At 37.0% G+C, this 19,770-nt stretch overlaps 1 protein-coding gene across 7 annotated transcripts in view; it reads left to right on the top strand.

The window, feature by feature from the left end:
* MCTP1 (multiple C2 and transmembrane domain containing 1) overlaps positions 1–19,770 on the top strand; it is a 580,456-nt gene that overhangs the window by 485,492 nt on the left and 75,194 nt on the right. For all 7 annotated transcript variants that reach the window (XM_066273828.1, XM_066273827.1, XM_066273825.1 and 4 more), the window contains one exon: positions 14,065–14,118. In XM_066273828.1, the coding sequence (XP_066129925.1) occupies positions 14,065–14,118 (54 nt within the window). The remainder of the gene's footprint in view (positions 1–14,064; positions 14,119–19,770) is intronic.

Here is a 19,770-nt window from a genome sequence, read left to right as displayed (position 1 = left end):
ACACTCATTTTAGAAATGTTTGTTTCCAATGATTTTGCCACGTCATATAATGCTGTAAAGAAAATATCAAACAAATCTTTGAGCCGGTCTCTGGTAATGTCTTTTGACAAAATCCTTGAAGGAGAATTTTTGGGACAGAGTATAAGCATTTTGAATATTTTTTCCACCTATGAAGGTTTTAATATTTTATACATACATGCCTGGGTAGTCACCAGTTCTCTTTATTATTCGCTGTGGAAAACACCCCTGACTTCCCTCCCACTCGCGTTTCCCGCGCCAGCCCACACCTACCAACCCCCTTCCTGAGAAGTTAAGTAAGCCCACCCCTCTGAGCCCCTATAACCCCTTCCTGTATTTTAATCATCAGCTCACTGTTGGTCTTCCCACCAGCCCCAAGTTGGGCTAATTATATCTTCCATTTCTGTATCTAATCCCAGCACAGAGCAATATGTCTCAAACATAGCAGCTGATTGTCACTCAAAAAATGTTTGATGAATGAGTAAACATTTTAGTCCCATCTTTCTTTCCAAAATAAAAATTTATCTAACTTTAATGCATAATTATTTCCATTCAACAAAAATTTATTGAACATTTACAGGCACTGTGCTAGCTGTTTTTCAAAGATGATTAAGCCCTGGTCCTTGCCCGTGACAGTTTGTGTTGTAGTGAGGGAAACCAACCACTAAATCGAATACATAAATAGAACAGGTTCAGTGAGGGAGGTCTGTATATAATATGCAGAGTGTGCAGCCAAAAGACTTTAGATCATCCTGGATACATGTGCGTGTGCTGCATATATAAGAAAAGGGATCTATCTATTTGTGGCTATAGCTCTTTTTCCACACTTCAGTCTGTCCCTTTCCCCCCGTAACTAACTCCATTTTTACCTTTAATACTTGTTCAGTTATTGGCTGTTCTTTTACTCTATTCTCAAACTGCAGCTAAACTTTAAATTGAAAAGATAAAATTGTAGAATAGTAGAAGATGAGTGTTACCTGTACATGACATGTCAGTTCAGATAGAGAAAGAGGTAAAGATAAACACTTCTATTTTTTTAACACTTCTATTTTTAAAAGTCAATTTACTAAAGATTTTCCTCACGGGAATATAAACTTCTTGCTTTATATCTATTAAGACTCAGGAAAGAGACTTAGAATTTAAAGTTAGTGGTACCTGCACAAAGGATGCTGAGAGTTAATCTTCTATTTCACCATTCACTACCTTCCTGAATCCGTCCCACCTTGCTCAGACTCTCCAAAGATTCATATGAGAATGTAACAAGGTAAAGAGATGCTCTTCATTCTTTTAGAGGATTTCTGCCCTGAAACCCAGCTTTTTTCCACCCCAAATGTCTTGGCATCCTTGAAGGAAACCTTAAGATCTTGCTTCATAAATGGCTGATTTTCTCTTATTTGAACCCAGTGACCCCCTGGAGTCCCAAGAAGTCACTGAAAAATCAACTTCTTAAATTCCTCTCATTGCCTCCCATGAATTGGAAGAATACACCATCTAGGTGGTTCTCTAAAGTGTCCAAAATAAGCATTTATCCATGTGTCAACCAAATGGTTTTATTGTCTTTGTCTTTTACCAAAATATTTTCTCCCTACGATCTTGTCAATTCTGTACAGAGTGAGACTTGGGAAAGGAGAAGGAGATACCCACAGTTTTGGTCTCAGTTCTCGGGGTTGATGTGTTATCCTACCTACCTCTAGTGATGACCTGTTTATTCTTTCTGAATGATTCTGCGTGCTACTCTTTGTAGGTAGCCAAAATTTGTTGAAACTTTATGGTGATAAAGGTAAGAAGTATGGCAGCAGATGCACCTTCTGGCTGACTCATGACCCCATGATTGGTTTGTTTACTAAGGTTGATTATTATACCCTTTGTAGTGGATAATGTGAGCAGATGGTTGTATGATATTTGTGTAGACTTATTGCCCCTAGTTCAGAAAGGTGACAGGAAATTGCAAGGCCTCAATTAACAAACTAAAAAAGAAGGTCAAATGATATGTCTTTATCTGTGTGTGGAAAGTGTTTTATAAATTAGAACTATTATGACGAGTAAATAATCCTGAGAGGTTTATATTCATTATTTTTTATGGTTGTATGAGATACATTTGTTAAGAGCATGCAAGTTGAAAGCCTTTCCCCATCCTGTACATACACTGGGATAGTACCTGTAGGTGACCCAATGTAAATAAGTCTTTAAAGGCATTTTCTGTCATTTGTTACTGAGTTTATTTTATCAAGAAAAATAAAATAACTTATTATATCATATCACTTTTTTAAAAATAAATGAATATTATAGTAGCATGCTTAAATGAAAGGCATTTTACCTAAACAAAAGTTTCCAAATGAGTTATACTCATGTGGGCAAAGCAAAAACCTATTTAAAAGTAGTATGGCCAGGCCCTGGCTGGTTGGCTCAGTGGTAGAGCGTCGGCCTGGCGTGCAGGAGTCCCAGGTTCGATTCCCAGCCAGCGCACACAGGAGAAGCGCCTATCTGCTTCTCCACCACTCCCCCTCTCCTTCCTCTCTGTCTCTCTCTTCCCCTCCCGCAGCCAAGGCTCCATTGGAGCAAAGTTGGCCCTGGCACTGGGGATGGCTCTATAACCTCTGCCTCAGGCGCTAGAATGGTTCTGGTTGCAACAGAGTAATGCCCCAGATGGGTAGAGCATCGCCCCCTGGTGGGCATGCCAGGTGGATCCCTGTCAGGCACATGCAGGAGTCTGTCCGACTGCCTTCCCGTTTCCAACTTCAGAAAAATAAAAAAATTTAAAAAAAGTAGTATGGCCACTACCCCTTTCCAGTTGGTAGAGGATAGCAGCCCAAAGTTATTTAGAAATTTGAAATATTCGAGATTAAATAGCAGACCTTCTATCTTTAACTAAATGAATTTATTCATTTCCTTAAGCCTCAGTTTTCTCACCAGTTAAAATGCTGATAACACCTTGTGGAGGTCTTATGAGGATTAGAGACTGTTAACAAACTGTGTTAACTTAAGCTTATATTGAGTGCTCAGTAAATGACAATTAAGCACTCATCCTTGTATAAAACAGGACAAGCCAGTGTGGGTATAATGGGAGTTTAAAGTTCATATAAATTCCTGTCTTTCAGACGAGTTGTTCCCTTCTAGGTACTACTGGAGGGGATGGATTTCCATGGCCATTAGACATTCTTGATTTTGAGCTTGTAGACAAAGACAGGTGTTGCCACAGTGAGATTTCCTGTGTCTGTAATCTCCCTGCTAAGCATATAAAAGTCTCACAAAAATAAAAAATATATATAGTTATCAACAAGAAAAAAAACAGATATTTGAGCAATATTCTATGGATTAAGGGCTCTTGGTAACTTAATTTTACAGAAATACTATAAATGTATTCCATTTTACAGATCATGCAGATATTTGAAAGAAACATTTTTCTTGATTATTGTTATATTAATCTACAACATGCACAATGCGTAAGGACAAAAGCTGGTGGCACTGTGAGCTAAGAACACGGTATTTCCTTGAAACCATCACTGAATGCAAAGCAAGGTATTCTAGTTGCTTCACTCTGGATGGCAACTATGAGAAAGGGAAAAGTAAACCTACACTAGCATACTAGGCCTGGGCACGAGGACTAATTTTAATAAATCAGAATAGAACATGAAAATGTCAACTTAATCAAGCATTTAAATTTTATTAATCAAGCCTAATTTTTATGAGTGCAAATAATCACTGAAGCTGGACAAATTTGTTCTCGATTGCATCAGAAACATAATTTTAATATTTAATGGACTGATGAATTTAAATGGAGAATTATCTTTATGAAACATGCTCTTCATAATTTGCCATTAAATGAGAAATAAAAAATCAACATAAATCTTATATAAAGGTTATTTAACTAAATGTTGGTACTATAAATATTATAAATGCATTATGCTCTAATTTAGCAATCACACAATACACTACATAAAACCAAAATGATAAGGGAGCAGCCATCTTCTCCTAGAATATAGAGTGTTATATTGTGGGATGCTCATGATAAAATGGTTACCGCGGTTTAGTGTAAAGGTTCGTGAACATTCTTTCATTCAGGCTTTTATGCTACAATTCACCATTCACTACAGATATGCCTTCCAGTTGAAATGTAGGCCTAAACCTATAAGGACTCTTTTATGAGGTGATTATTCTTTACCAAAAAGATTTTAAAAAATATTTTAGTATTACTGTTTATAGAAAAGGGATATAAGAAAAAAGAAGGAAATGTTTTGACTGTATGATTCTTGACATTCAAAACATGCTCCATTTTTTTGATTGATTTTAGAGAGAGGAGAGAGAAAGCGGGGGGGGGGGGGGAGAGGGAAGCATCAAGTCGTAATAGTTGCTTCTTATATGTGCCTTCACCAGGCAAGCCCAGGGTTTCGAACCAGCAACCTCAGCTTTCCAGGTCGATGCTTTATCTACTGCACTACCACAGGCCACCGGTCAGGCAAATGCTTCATTTTTTAAATTAAATTTTTCTGACAATGTTCTCAGGCCTCAAAATAGTCTAAGCACCAGAAAAAAAAGAAAAAAAAAATCAAATTCTCATCAGAATATTTTTCTCTTCAAATGGCCAGCTGTTCCCTCACCCCCTTCACTACCCCCAATATATTGCTTCAAATTGTCAGTAGCCATGAATTTTTATAAACAGTGAATCCAAGCTAACAAAGTTTGCTAACATTAATCCCCAAGATAATTTTTTTGTTGTTTTTCTATTCTATTCTTTAACAGTCACTAATGTTCCAAAAGTATAGAATTTTCCTGCATTACATGTGCTAAACTATATTATTTACCTAAAAAAAAAAGAACTTCTTGCTTTTGTTTTTCTATTCTATTCTTTAACGGTCACTAATGTTTCAAAAGTATAGAATTTACCTGCATTACATGTGCTAAACTACATATTTACATAAAAAAAGAACTTCTTGCCAATTGTGGTTTTAATGCTCTCAAACATATCTGATGGGGTTAGAGCAAAGTACATTCTGAGAAGAGTGGAGATTGGAGGACACAGTACTCTCACAGAGGTCAAAGCAGCTCCTTCTTGCTTTGCAGAAAATGCTTTAAATAGGTAATGTGGACACTTAAAAAATTAAAATTCCTTAGGTTGTTTTTATAATTTAAAACATTGAAAATTATGCCTTTTTCGGCCCTGGCTGGTTGGCTCAGTGGTAGAGTGTCGGTGTGGCGTGCAGGAGTCCCGGGTTCGATTCTCGGCCAGGAAACACAGGAGAAGCGCCCATCTGCTTCTCCACCTCTTCCCCTCTCTTTCCTCTCTGTCTCTCTCTTCCCCTCCCACAGCCAAGGCTCCACTGGAGCAAAGTTGGCCCAGGCGCTGAGGATGGCTCTATGGCCTCTGCCTCAGGCGCTAGAATGGCTCTGGTTACAACAGAGCATCGCCCGCTGGTGGGCATGCCGGGTGGATCCCGGTCAGGCGCATGCGGGAGTCTGTCTGAAAGCCTCCCCGTTTCCAACTTCAGAAAAACACACACACCCTGGCCGGTTGGCTCAGCGGTAGAGCGTCGGCCTAGCGTGCGGAGGACCCGGGTTCGATTCCCGGCCAGGGCACACAGGAGAAGCGCCCATTTGCTTCTCCACCCCTCCGCCGCGCTTTCCTCTCTGTCTCTCTCTTCCCCTCCTGCAGCCAAGGCTCCATTGGAGCAAAGGTGGACCGGGCGCTGGGGATGGCTCCTTGGCCTCTGCCCCAGGCGCTAGAGTGGCTCTGGTCGCAATATGGCGACGCCCAGGATGGGCAGAGCATCGCCCCCTGGTGGGCAGAGCGTCGCCCCTGGTGGGCGTGCCGGGTGGATCCCCGTCGGGCGCATGCGAGAGTCTGTCTGACTGTCTCTCCCCATTTCCAGTTTCAGAAAAATGAAAAAAAAAAAAAAAGAAAAACACACACAAAAAAATTATTTCTTTTTTGTTACAAATTTGTGACTCTGGAATGGAAATTTGGTTTTATATAGAGAGGCTTAAGTACATAATTTTCTTTTTATTTGAAACCTGTTTATTATTAATGGAAAATAATGTTTTGCTTTGAAAATATTAAATGTTACAAAACAGATTAGTTATAGGTCTAATAGTTATTTCTTAATTTCATTTAATAAGCAAGCACATTAAACAATTCAATATTTTGACCTTTTGTATACATCTTCTTAACCTGACAAATAGTACAGTTGCAAGAAGGCATTATTATTTAAAAAGCATATTGTAGGTTAATAGTTTACCTATTTTCCCTACTGAGTTGAATTAATATGCAATATCCTAAAGATAACCAAGATTAGGATTTCCCCTGCAAGCAAAAATACAATACATTGTGAAGCCTTTAGATGGAGACATAGTTCAAATAAACATGAGAATTCTGTTCGCAGTGCTTTGTGTAAGTGTAAGAATGAACATTTAAGGATACTGAGAAGGAAACACGAGAAGAAATTCATTTACGATGCTTGTACTGATTATATAATTTATATTATATTTAGCCTTTCTTAATGGAAGGGTTTTTCTGCATATTAAGCTGACACTTAAAAAATAACAAGTTACATACTCTTGGCCAGCAAAGTGAATTTACTGTCCTTGCACCTTACAGCAAAGCATATTATACTGCAAATAAGAATGCTGTTGTTGATGATGCAGAATAAAGGCTGTATGTAATCAGTGACATGCATCAAAAGCCATCTGATAGTCACATTAAAGGCACATTTCCTATTAAGAATCAGACTAAATTACAGCATAGCACTTCCTAGAATGAACCAAGGAAATGCATTCTGTAATTGTATTTGAGGTCTCTGTAAAAATCAAGAAGTCTTTTAGCAGTAAGTAATAATACTTTTCTTTTTAGTCTGCCTTCTTTTGTATTGCAATATAGTCAACTTCACTGGTAAGTCTATCACACTAATAATTATTACATCTAGTGGTTCAGTTATCTTGATGACTACTGTAGCTGAAATACTCCAAGGTCAAATTCTTAATAGCGTGAATCAAACTAAGCAGCCATCATACATGCAGTTGCTTTTAAGATATTCTCGATGAGACAGTATATCCCCAACCTGTTTAAGGGTCTTATTATTCTTTCAAATATGGAGTAAATTATATGTACAGTTTAATTGTACCATTCGTTTTGGAAAAGCTTCTTCTCAAAAATCTTGTGAGAAGCAGATGTCCTATTGTGAAAATAACAGCACAAGTTCACCTGTAATAATCTTATTGACCACAAAAGCCTTCAGCCCAACCTCTAGTACTTTGTGATCTGAAATAATATGAATGATTATATGCATCTTCTCCATCCATATGATACTTACACATGCAATAAATCCATTGGCACACAAATGCATGTTCTGCTTGGATTATGTACACACAAAATGGAATAAATGGACTCCAGACCATGTTGAAGAATACTACGCTTCCCAAATTCTTCCATATCTCTAGGGCGGAAATAGACATTTAGTTTGTAGTGTATCCAAATAGCATCTGTACACATTTGGATGTTCTATGAATATGAAATTAAACATGAAACTTCTTTCTTTTGTGACAATTTTCTTTAATTTTTTAACATCACAGTTACACATCTGGACAGCAGTGATTTCTTCTTTAATTTAAATGTGTTGCTTTTTTTATAGACTGTGTTTGAGAAAAGCAATTTGAATTGTGAAACTATTCATTCTGAACAGAGCAAAACATCCACTTAATTCAAAGATTATTTCTGAGGGAAAAAGTAAACATATGAAAAAAACTGGTTCGGGTATGTTTTGGCCTTTGAGAGGTTTTGGCTTTGTGGTACTCAGGATTAAGGTAACATAACTAAGATTCTTTTGGCTCCTTTTTGTCTAAAGAGGTATAAATTAGTAGAAGACTTTATCCCTAGGAAAATCATAATATGACATCTTAATAAGTATTCATGAAATTTTAACCCCCTCTTGTCACTTTTGTTTTTAAACTTGTGCCCTAAATTGGTATTAAAAAGCAGTAAGTAGTATCCAGTATCCCAGACTGATCTAATATGAAGTTTACCTGGACTCACTCTTCCTTGTTTTCACTGTGTTGGACTTCCTCTGCAGCTTCCTTCTCTCCCCTTACATATCTTTGTCAGGTGAGATAGTTAATTCTAAACATACTGTCATATTTTTACTAAGACTGCCAATGTCATTATTACCTATTTCAGCCAGATAAAATTTTATTTCTTTGTAAATCATAAAGTGTTTAGTTGTATTGAATTATAATTAAAAATTATAATGTTAAAAGAGCTCTTGTAAAAGTATATAAAATATATAGATTCTGCAGATACAGTGTTACTCCATTTTGAAAATAGCCACATATTATATTTTATATGGTAATAACAAATGTTCAGTAAATACGAATGAGGAAAGAGGAAATATTATGCTTTTAAAAATAATGTTATCTGCTTGTTCTTTTTTCCTGTAATTGTAGCTGGCATGCTGCATTTGGGGCTGTCTACGTGTGTTTTTTAAAATGTCATCTTTATTAGTATTACATTCAAGGAATAGTACCAAGAGTCAGTTTTTTTTTTCAAGACCTTCCTCCAGTGTGTGGCATATAAGTCTGTGACGAGCGACATTACAGAAGGTCATGTCACTTTTAACTGCTTGCATTACATCTTTCTGATTTCCCTGGTGCCCTTCCTTTGTTTGATTAATACTACTTGTTTTCAGGCAAGGTATCAGAAAGCATAATTTGGACAGAGAATTCTAGAGCCAATCTACAATATTCTCCCTCAAGAAAATGAGAAAAAAAACTTTTAAAAAATGCATATTTTTTAGCACACACATTTTTTTTATTGCTCCTCATTTTTTTAAAGGAAATACTACATATGTATTGTTATTAAACTATCACTGACCAATGTTTGGGCAAGTAGATTTTGTATACTTGAAAACAAAACTAAGTAGTCCTTCTTTGGTTTTATTTGAAAAGGAAAGAGCTGGAATTTGACACTAGGACTCCTTTATTTTATTTGTTTTCCCTAGTTAAGTGCTAAACTCCAGCACTCTCTTTTTAAATAGTAGGTGTTATTTGAGTTCTCTGGGAAAGGTTGCTATTTTGTTCAGTCATTAAATGCACTTCAGTGATATATATTGTTTTTAAAAGCTCAGTTTGCAGTTTCTTTATCCACTGCATTTGGCCAAGGCTCCTGTCTTAAAGCAGAGCCCAGCTTCTGAGACACTGTTGCCTTCAAAGCCGTCTATTTCATTGGACCATTAAAGCCTGAAAATTAGTTATGAAAGCATTATCATTTTAATTGGGAATCTTTATCCACACTTCTCCCTGTGCCCTTCTATGTGTCTTTTATTGTCAGTGAAACAGGAATTGGAATTTTGTATGTCATTAAGAACACTGAATCTTTTGCCCAGGAAAAAATAAATACATATAATTTAATTTCCAAAATTGATATTTAATATATTATTAAATTGACGTTATTTTCATTTTTTATTAACAGCTAACATTTTTTAGTTGCTTCAGTATAGGAACTGTGCTAAGCACTTTATATACACTATCTCATTGGATTCTTAATAGACACATGGGATAGGTGCTATTATTTTCTCCAATTTCCAGGCCACTTCAAGCTTTATCTTAGCAAAATAAAATAGTGGGATACATTCTGGAGCAGCTTAAAGAGATCAGTAGGAAACCATCTGTATTATAAATCCCTTTGCCAGTGTTCATGATGTAACATTAAAAGGGCACTGGAGAAGGGAAAGCCCTCACTAGAGCACTAAACATAACAAAGGCTCTCACTAGACAACACTCTTTTGCCAAATGTAGAAACAAATGGCTGCACTGGGCGGTTCTGGCCGCACATTTGTGGAGCAACTGTGCGGAGCCAATCACCTACTTGTAAAGGGGAAGAATAGTTTGGGTTTCACAAATGAGGAGCCTGAATCTGTAGACCACTTTGAGTCATTTTTGAACATAAGATCTGCAATTTATTTGTAAAATGTGTAAATTAAGCTTTTGGTTTGTTTTATGGTTCAATAATATTTTGAGTTGTTGGAAAATTGTCTTGAAGATAGTGGGGATTTCCAAATCTTAAAAGTAAGGCTAACTAGTCATGGTTTATATTTCCAGGCAAAGATTTTAAATATTTGCTTTTTAAATATCTGCTTTTATTAATTAGCCTCACTAATTAGGTATAAGTCTTTCCAGGCAAAATAGTTCAGTTCTGAGAGAGAAATGATAGGTACTTTACTGAAAATGTTTGCAAGGATATGAAGAATATTTGGTGCATTCATGTATTCACTCTATCAAATTTCTTGAACACCCACTATGTATCTTGCAATCTGCTAGGCACAATTTAACACCACCATTCTGTCTTCCTAGTACTTGCAGTATGGTAGTAAGTACTGAAGAAGGGAGGCATAGAATACATTCTGAATAATAACTAGTGAAAATATTGTTAGAGTCTGTTCACAGGAGTAAAAGTATACTATTTTGTTATCCTTGACATTTTTGATAAATGACTTCGCGTGGGTGATTTTAGCAAAAAATAAATTACTTAATCTAATGTATATTAAATCATCATGTTATATACCTTAAATATATACAATTTTTATTTATTTTTAATAACTTTTTATTTTTTTATTACAGTTAACATACAGTAGTATATTAGTTTCAGGTGTGCAACATAGTGATTTATATAACTAATGAAGTGATCACCTCGCTGTCTAGTACACACCTGGCATCATATATAGTTATAACAATATTATTGACTCTATTCCCTATGCTGTATTTACATCCTCATGACTGTGCTGTAACAACCAATTTGTACTTCTTAATCCCTTCCCCTTTTTCACCCAGCCCCCAACCCCACTCCCATCTAGCTACCATTAACATGTTCTCTGTATCATTAAATTTGTTTCTGGTTTGTTTGTTTGATTTTGAGAGTCCACATGTAAGTGAAATCATATGGTATTTGTCTTTCTCTGACTGGCTTATTTCACTTATCATAATACTCTCCAGGGCCATCTGTGTTGAAGCAAATGTCAAGTTCCATTCTATTTTGTAGCTGAGTGATATTTCATTGAATGTATGTGCCACAACTTTATTCATTAGTCTAGTCTATTAACATACATTTAGGCTGCCACTGAAAAAAATAAAGTAGATTATGACCAACCTTAAAAATTATTAATTCTAAACTTAAAATTTAAAACATCATTTTATCAGAGATACAAAGTTATAATTTTTTAGGTAGGGGTTGAAAGTCGCTCTCCTCTGTTCCACAATCTGGGTTTGAGTTCTAGTTCAGCTACTTGTCTTTAAGTGAATTCTTTTGATGCAACATAATGTACTAAAATACTATGACTGCTTCTCCTGTTTAAACTTCCATCACAAATAACCCAATATGGAATATCCTGGCATATAGTCCCTAAATTATACATTGTTACTATTTATCAGGCCTGACCTGTGGTGGCGCAGTGGATAAAGTGTTGACCTGGAAATGCTGAGGTCACCGGTTCGAAACCCTGGGCTTGCCTGGTCAAGGCACATATGGGAGTTGATGCTTCCAGCTCCTCCCCCCTTCTCTCTCTCTGTCTCTCTCTCTCCTCTGTAAAAAACAAACAAACAACTATTTATCTGTATACTTGGGATATAAATACTTCAAAATTTTAGAAAATGAAAAGGCAACATAAAAGGAGGAATTTAAATGAGGAGTATTATCTGATACTCCTCATTTAAATTCTACTGAATTAACCTGACCTGTGGTGGTGCAGTGGATAAAGCATCGACCTGGAACGCTAAGGTCACTGGTGTGAAACCCTGGGCTTGCCCAGTCAAGGCACATTATGAGAAGCAATTATATGAGTTGCTCCTCCCCCTTTCTCTCCCTCTCTCTCTCTCTCTCTCTCTCCTCTTTGTTTCTGTCTCTCTCTCTCCCCTTTCTTAAATCAATAAATAAAATTTAAAATAAATAAATAAATTCTACTGGATTATAAATCTCTTAAGAGCTAACAGGAGTATGGATGAATATCTCTGTGTTATTTATTATGTATTCCCATAGTACCTAGCACTGTGTGCCTTAGACAAAGGGGTTTATCATGCTACTTATGGATTAGCTGAATATAGTTACAGAAAGAAGGTCAAGAATCCTCCTTTCTTGCTGAGACTGAATTACTTCATATGTTCTGAACATAAGTTTAAACTCTCACCAGATAATGGGAACGCACATTATGCTACTATGGTTCATTCAAAATGCTGAATGTCCAAATGAAAGACCACAAAATACTGCCATATAATAGAAGTTTTTAAAGTATGACATTAGGCCCTGGCCAGTTGGCTCAGCCATAAAGCATCGGCCCGGTGTGTAGAAGTCCCAGGTTTGGTTCCCGGTCAGAGCACACAGGAGAAGCGCCCATCTGCTTCTCCACCCTTCCTCTCTCCTTTCTCTCTCTCTCTTTCCCTCCTACAGCCAAGGAATCTCCATTGGAGCAAAGTTGGCCTGGGCGCTGAGAATGGCTCCATGGCCTCCACCTCAGGCGCTAGAATGGCTCTGGTTATAACAGAGCAACATCCCAGGTGGGCAGAGCATCGCCCCCTGGTGGACATGCTGGGTGGATCCCAGTCAGGCACATGCAGGAGTCTGACTGCCTTCCCACTTCTAACTTTGGAAAAAAATAATAATAATAATAAATAGAATAAAAATAAAGTATGACATTAAATTAGGAACAATCTCACAGATTGTCAGGTGCTTTGAGTCATGTCAGTTTATAAGAACTGAAGGTTTGTGTTTGGTCCATTCTTTAAAGGCAGTTAATGATTTTAGAATATTTGAGGGAAAAAATTATTAGAATAACTGAGTCCTGGTATGTTGTCCTAGTTTATGTAGCTCTTTGCATAATACAGACTTAATTATTGAAATTTCCATTCAATAACAACATATTTCTGTCTGTATCATAAAGCCACATGAAAGAAGAGCTGGTGCTCTCTATCATATAAAGTTATGAACTTTGGGAGAAAGGTTTAAAGATATTTAATAATCACGATTCTATAGAGTTTATTTAGTGATAGAGATACAGACTAGATAAAAAAATAAAAATGCCACAAGAATTAGAATGACAAATTGGCACTTACTTGAGTAACAATACCTCCCCCAATTAAAAAAAATTAGGTTTCTGCAGAGTGTGTGTGTGTGTGTGTGTGTGTGTGTGTGTGTGTAAAACCTTAATACAACACCTGGAACAGGGTGAAGTCCCATACATAATGGCTATAGTTATATGCTGATCAACGCAAGCAAAAACTATTTAACAATCCAAAATGACTACTCCATTCTGCTGAAGTAGGTAACTTAGGAGCCATTAAAAAAGATATGCATGCATATCCACCTATGTACATGAAAATGCACCTACATGATGCGTACCCACCTATAATATATACATATTATACATATTGATTATTAAGTACATTTCTAATCTTATTTTAATAAATAATGTCTGTTCTCATTGTAAAGTTGCAGAGAATTAAAGTTAACATGTCAGGTAATCCACAAAATCAAAAAGTAATGCAGAGATAGACAAGATTTGACATTTATATGTAAGAATTAAAATTTGAGCCATGAAAGATATTGTTAGCTCTATTCCTTATACTACCAGCATGAATCAAGGAACAGACAGAGTTCTTTATCTTAGAGTTTGGTGAAGAGTAAATTAAAAAATAGCAGAACTGTTTTCTGCTTAGTTATCTAGCTCCAAATTTAGAGTGCCTGATTAATATAGACAGCAGAGTAGGTAAAAAGGAAATTTCCTGATGTAAAGTATCCCTCAAATTAACGTTGATTTACCTTATGCATATTTTAAATTCTTTAAGTTGTCACAGAACATTTCACACAAATAGGGTTCTGCTGACTGGGATTCAGTTCCCTAGTTTTAATCAATTAAAGGCCTGGCATTTTCCTCATCCCTATCTCGGGATCAAATATTCCTTCTCAGTGCATCTGTTTCAAATGTTAATAAAGTTTTCATTTCCAAAAGGTTCAAGATGACAGAACAAAATTCTCTCCTTTAAGAGCATGAAAACGACTTGTGTTTCTGTCTGCAGGTAGTGGAGGACATACTAGAGGACGAGGAAGAAGAAGATGACAAAGATGACAAGGTAATTATCTTTCCTAGCGCTCGGGTACCTGGGGATGGGGGGATGTAGACATGGCACTGTTTCCACAGACAGTTAAAGAAGGAGTCGAAGTGTTTGAGTCCAGAAAATTGGACAGTGCTGTTTATCATCCTAACAATGCCACTGCATGTTGCAAAGAAGGAGAGAGGGCTATAAATCCTCTTCGCTTTTGTCCAGAGCTGGGTCAAATATTTTTCTGCCGGGGACAAAAAAAATAATTCAGCTTGTCTGGAACTTGATAGCTCTCGTGAAGATAACGGCAGTGACAACTGTTTTTGAAGGGCAAAAATTTGTCCTATCTTGAGTGTTACAAATCAGGCTCCACTTTGGGAGGGAAAAGGAAGAGAAAAAATAGCAGCCGGCGTGAGCTGAACATGGATATTGTCATTGGTATTTTTGAAAAATTGCTCATCAAAGGAACACATGTGAGCAGAGAGAATTTAAATAATCCCTGTGCTCACTGCCCTCCGCCTAGACTTGCCTCGGACGGCCCGTGGCTGCGTGGTCAGGAGAGCATGTTCAGAGAGGATCGTTTTTCAGTTGCTGGTTGGCTTGGGGATGGTGACCACAGTAAATAACAGCTAGTTTCTGAGACTGCTTGGATTGGTTGTCCCCTGGGGAGAGAGGACAACTGGAGGGAGGAATTAGAATGACCTTGCACTATTGCAGCAGTGGCTGGGTTGGAAGAACAGCTTTCTAGGACAAGGAGGATAGTGATGCTGGTTTATCATGCTTGGGCACTCATTTCAATATCTAAAATCTAAAAAGTCCTAGGGTAAGACTGGGAGGGGAAGACTGTCATTCATTATTTCTATGTTGTTTGGCATATAAAATGAGATTTTGACCTTCTGCAGAATCTATCTGAATTCTGTTACAGTGAAGCAGTGAAATTTTTTGAAGAAAGGAGAAAAATTGTGTATCTTAATTTATACCCTTGACCTTTGATTCTAGTAGAGATGTACAGTTATATTTTAGTTTAAGAATTTGTGTGCTAGAAGCAAGCATTGGAAATGTCAAAAAAAATCAGTGATTAGTTAACTCCCAAGTGATTTTTTTCTCTAATATTTAACACTAAAAGGAAAATGGAAACACACACATGCACACACACACTACACTTTCTCCCTTCTAATGCTCCCTTCAAACCTTTTTAAATTGATAGAACTTTTAGTAAAATTTTTCTTATATGTATCATTTAGTCATTAGCGACATCATCAAAAATAAACTAACAAAATTCTTCCTGCAAAAACACATATGTGCTTGTTTTTAATGTTAAATAACGTGACCATACACTTATGGCAATAAGATATGATTTATTGTTAAGGTCAGTTGGAGAGCTGTAGAGAGCTTGTATTTTAACTCCATGCCAGCTCTGAATCATCATTTCTCTGCTGATAAACACTGAGCTGCCATCCATTTATGGCCATTTTCCCTTGCTTGTTGTCGCTTTATTATTAAAGCCACGATAAAGATCCATTCCAGCAGTGGGCGTTTCCCCAGAAATGTTAATAAATGAAAACCCTTAGTGAAGTCTAGTACTTCAATGTACCTGCTCGAAATCAGCCTGTATTTATGGCTAGTTTGTTGATATTCTATACCACTAATCACCCCTTTATGGTTGGTTTTTTAATAGAGGGAATGTTAGCTGTGTGAAATCAATAGCACTCCTGATTAACCAGCTTACCAGAATGTGGATGCCAAGTGGAACATGCCATGGTAGAAACAGCACCAGATCTCTGAAGTGGCATCTGTATAATCCAAAGTCTGAGTGTGTTATTGAGAGACTCCCTCTCTAACACTGTTTTAGATCTAGTTATCAAAGTTGATTGAAAGGAGTGCTTAAATGACTAGGTGAATTCAGCTCTGTTCTTCTGTACAGTATGCCAACAAGCAGTGTATTTTTCATATGAAAAGATCGTGAGCTGATTTTCATAAATCCAGTTGTTCTTTGAATGATATATAAGAAGGTTTTTCTTTTCATACATAATGTACTTTAGAGCATAAAAAATCATATCTGTACACAAAGAATATCTCAAATGTAATAATTTACGGTAGACTTTAGGGGCTTGTATAGTAAAGGGAGGAATCTCAGAGTGGACATGTCTAAGTAGAAAGTTTTGCTCTAAGAAATGGAAATATGGAAGGACACTTCAAGTCTCTGTTGACCAGCTTCCAGTCTTGACTGGCTCTTGCAGCGGTAACTGTTATAAGTCTTGGCTATCAGTGTGTCTGACTGAGAGAAGGGTAATATCCTACTTTAAAAAAATTCATTAGTTCCTCTATTTAAAGTTTGTGTATAGAGTCATGCGTAATGGAATTTCATGATAAAACAAATGTACTTTTTGCCATACGAGCAGGTACTGACCTCTAGCTCTCATTATTTCTCTGTTTTCTCATATGGTATAATAGTGGGGTCAGGTCAGTGGGTCCTCTTATAGGATAAAAGTAAAAAAGATTAATAAATGTGCCAAAGCCTCACTTTAATTGAACCTGAAGCATATGTCGCAAGTATGTAAAATACGTCCCAGATGTTCCACCAGGGCCAGTGTCTTGGCTTTCCCTGATCACCACAAGGCAACTATTAGTCCTGTAACCTTTGGACTTGGGGGTAAATGGGGTATTGCGTGGCACAGAATGAAAGCACCTGTTTTCCATTCAGCAAAGACCCCTGGCAGGCTTTGCCTAAGCCTGTCCATATGTTTTCACTTACCAGATTGTTGGGCGATTATGAAAAGTGTCTTTCTTTAGAGCCAACATTGATATTAGTCACTCGCAATGAAAGGGCAAGTCATTGGCTACTTGACAAGGTCCGTGTGGGCATTAAACTGAAGTCATTTATTTCATTTGAGGTTGGAGTGTTTTCTCTCAACATAATTATATAGATAATATAAGAAGTTGAAGCAGACAAAGATATAACTTAACATAGTAGTTTTGTAATAGCTTTCCTTAGTGTTGACTTTAGCACCTGGCATAAATGGTTAAAGTTGGTAAAAGCTAAGTCATGGTTTACCTGGATTCATAGATCTTGAAGTTTTGTACATTATAGTCTTTTTAGTATTGTGTGTGAGAGAGAGAGTTCTTCTTACTAAAACAGCTAACCATTATTCAGATGAGGGTTTGTGATCCATTGTTGACATTTGCTTATATCTAAATTTAGGTAATTTGTCTCTTAATCCAACTCTATAGTTTTCACAAAAGTATAGGGTTTTATTTGTGAGTCTTAGTTATGAATCATTGACTTATTAATATTTTCACTTACCTGTATTATATAGGCAGCACTCTTAAGCTTTGCTGGAGATGCCATTTTTCCTGAGTTAAATCTTAGAAAGTCATTATATTGCATACTCAGTTTCCTTTGTTATAGAGATTTTTTTTCAGTCATCAACCACAAAGTCAGAGTTTGATCTGATTTTTGACATGACACCAAATCTGCCTTTGTGGTTAATAGAATATCTTAGAAAATAAGGTGTAGCTAAATTACCTAGTAGGACCTATAAACAAGCCACATAAGAGTGTTTTTCACTATGTTATCTATAATACAGTGGTCAGTCTGCATAATCAAAACATTAATTAATGAATATCAACTTTTATTTTATAGCTTAAAAAGTTTAGGCATGCTTCTCATGGTGGGTTCTACCCTTGTAATCTAATCCAGCTGCAACATCAGAAAGCAGAAGATAGAATGCAGGTTTTCGTCAGCAAAAGCATGGATTCAAATGCATGGCATTCTAGTAATGTTTATTGATAAAAGATATTAAAATGTCCAGGCATTATGCTCACATTGCTGCTCCTTTTCTTCAACCCAGTATGTCAGGGTTACTGTGTATCACGATTACTAGATGCAGTGAGTGAAACATATCTGAGTTTCTTAAAAATACACAGATTGTTTGCTTTAATTCTTGAAATCTATGTTTTTTAGTTTGATTCTCCAACCCAAAGCATGTATATAATATACCCAAGATGCACACATCTTTGCCTCTCAAATCAACTGTGAGGGAGGATAAAAAGATAACTCAGATACGTGATAGCAGAGAAGATTTTAATTTGAAAATATGGCATTTTCTTTGCCATGAAATAACTGCATGGTAGGGGAACAAATCAAAGTTTGGGAGAAAGGCAGGGAAAGAGAAGAAAAGAAAAAAAAAATTTCTTAAAAATAAACCCCAAGTCTGTAGTTTAACTAGAAACCTATTTTATTAGTTTATTGCTTTTTCTATTACTGCACAACTAAGTACCACCAATTTAGAGACTTAAAACAATATACTTTATTAGCTGTCAGTTCAGTAGGTTCGAAGGCCAGGCATGGTTTGAGTGAGTTCTCTGCTCAGAGTCTCACACTCAGGCTAGAAGTCAGGCTGAATTCTCATCTAGAGCCTCTACCCAAGAATTCACTTCCAAGCTCCTTCAGTTTATCTGTAGAATTTAGTTCCTCAGAGTTGGAAGACAAAAGCCTTTGTTTCCTTGTTGGCCTTCTGCTATAAGTGGCCACTTTCCATAAGCCCCTTCATATTTATATCCATCAATGGAGAATCTCCCTTGGGCCAAATCTCTCACACACTTGAAAACTCTTCAGGAAGAGCCTAGTCCCTTTAAGGCCTTGTTGATAAAATGAGGCCCACCAAAGGTAATTTCCCTTTTTTAAAGTCAAATGTGCAGCATAAGCTAATCATGGGAATGACTATCCCATCATACTCTTAAATCCCCTCACACATAGCAGGAATGGATTCAACAGGACGTATACACTAAGAGGTGACATCTTGGCCATCTATCTGATAATTCTGCCTACTATAACCGTCTAGATCCACCCATGTTCTACAACAAAAATGGAACCATATTTGTGTTTCTTGTATGTATCTAATGCTTAGGTTGTGACACAACTATTCTATGTAAATAAATGAGATATATCCTTTTGAAGATATAGTAAACATCTCATACCAGGGGTATAAACTGAGGTATATTTTACACTCATAATACAATATATTCCACTTGCTTATTATCTAATTCTGCTCTGGGGTGACAGGGTGTGGGCATGCAGCTAGTGCACTGGGGTCTTTCCCCTTGCTGTCTTCTGGTTGGGAGAGCAAATAAGAATAAAATTGGCAAAAAGTGGGTGTAAGGCCAGTAGCCATGGCCACCATCACAGCCGCCTGGCACATGCAGGTTCCCATTTGGTTCGAATAGACTGTAATTAAACTGCGGAGCCAAGAACTGGTGGGCCATTACCTTTCATTCTAGCTCACACCTGGCAGGCAAGTAAACACAAACACCTGGGCTCCAAAACCCATTCATTTAGCGCCCACAAAGCTACTGACACATCTGAGTTTTCCTAGAATCAAAGGCCCCACTAGCTCAATGGAACTCACAAAGCCCCTCACCTCTGTCCCCTTCAGCTCCCCGCCATCTTGCTGCCTGCCTCCTCTGCAACCACATGACCTCTTCCAAAATGGCCTCCTTTAAAATTTTTTGGTGCAAAAGCCCCTCCTCCAGCACACTTTAGCATAACCAAGCTCCTTCCCAAGCAGAAAGGTAATTACCAGTATCACGTGGCAGCAGCTTCATGTGAGCAGTGACCATTTTTAACAATAAAAGTGAACAAAACCAGAAAATACAGATTTTAAAAACTTATTTGCCCAACAG

This window comes from Saccopteryx bilineata, chromosome 4, assembly GCF_036850765.1.
Source record: "Saccopteryx bilineata isolate mSacBil1 chromosome 4, mSacBil1_pri_phased_curated, whole genome shotgun sequence".
Taxonomy (NCBI): domain Eukaryota; kingdom Metazoa; phylum Chordata; class Mammalia; order Chiroptera; family Emballonuridae; genus Saccopteryx; species Saccopteryx bilineata.
The sequence above is the reverse complement of the archived record's forward strand: the minus strand, read 5'-3'. Positions and strand labels throughout refer to the sequence as shown.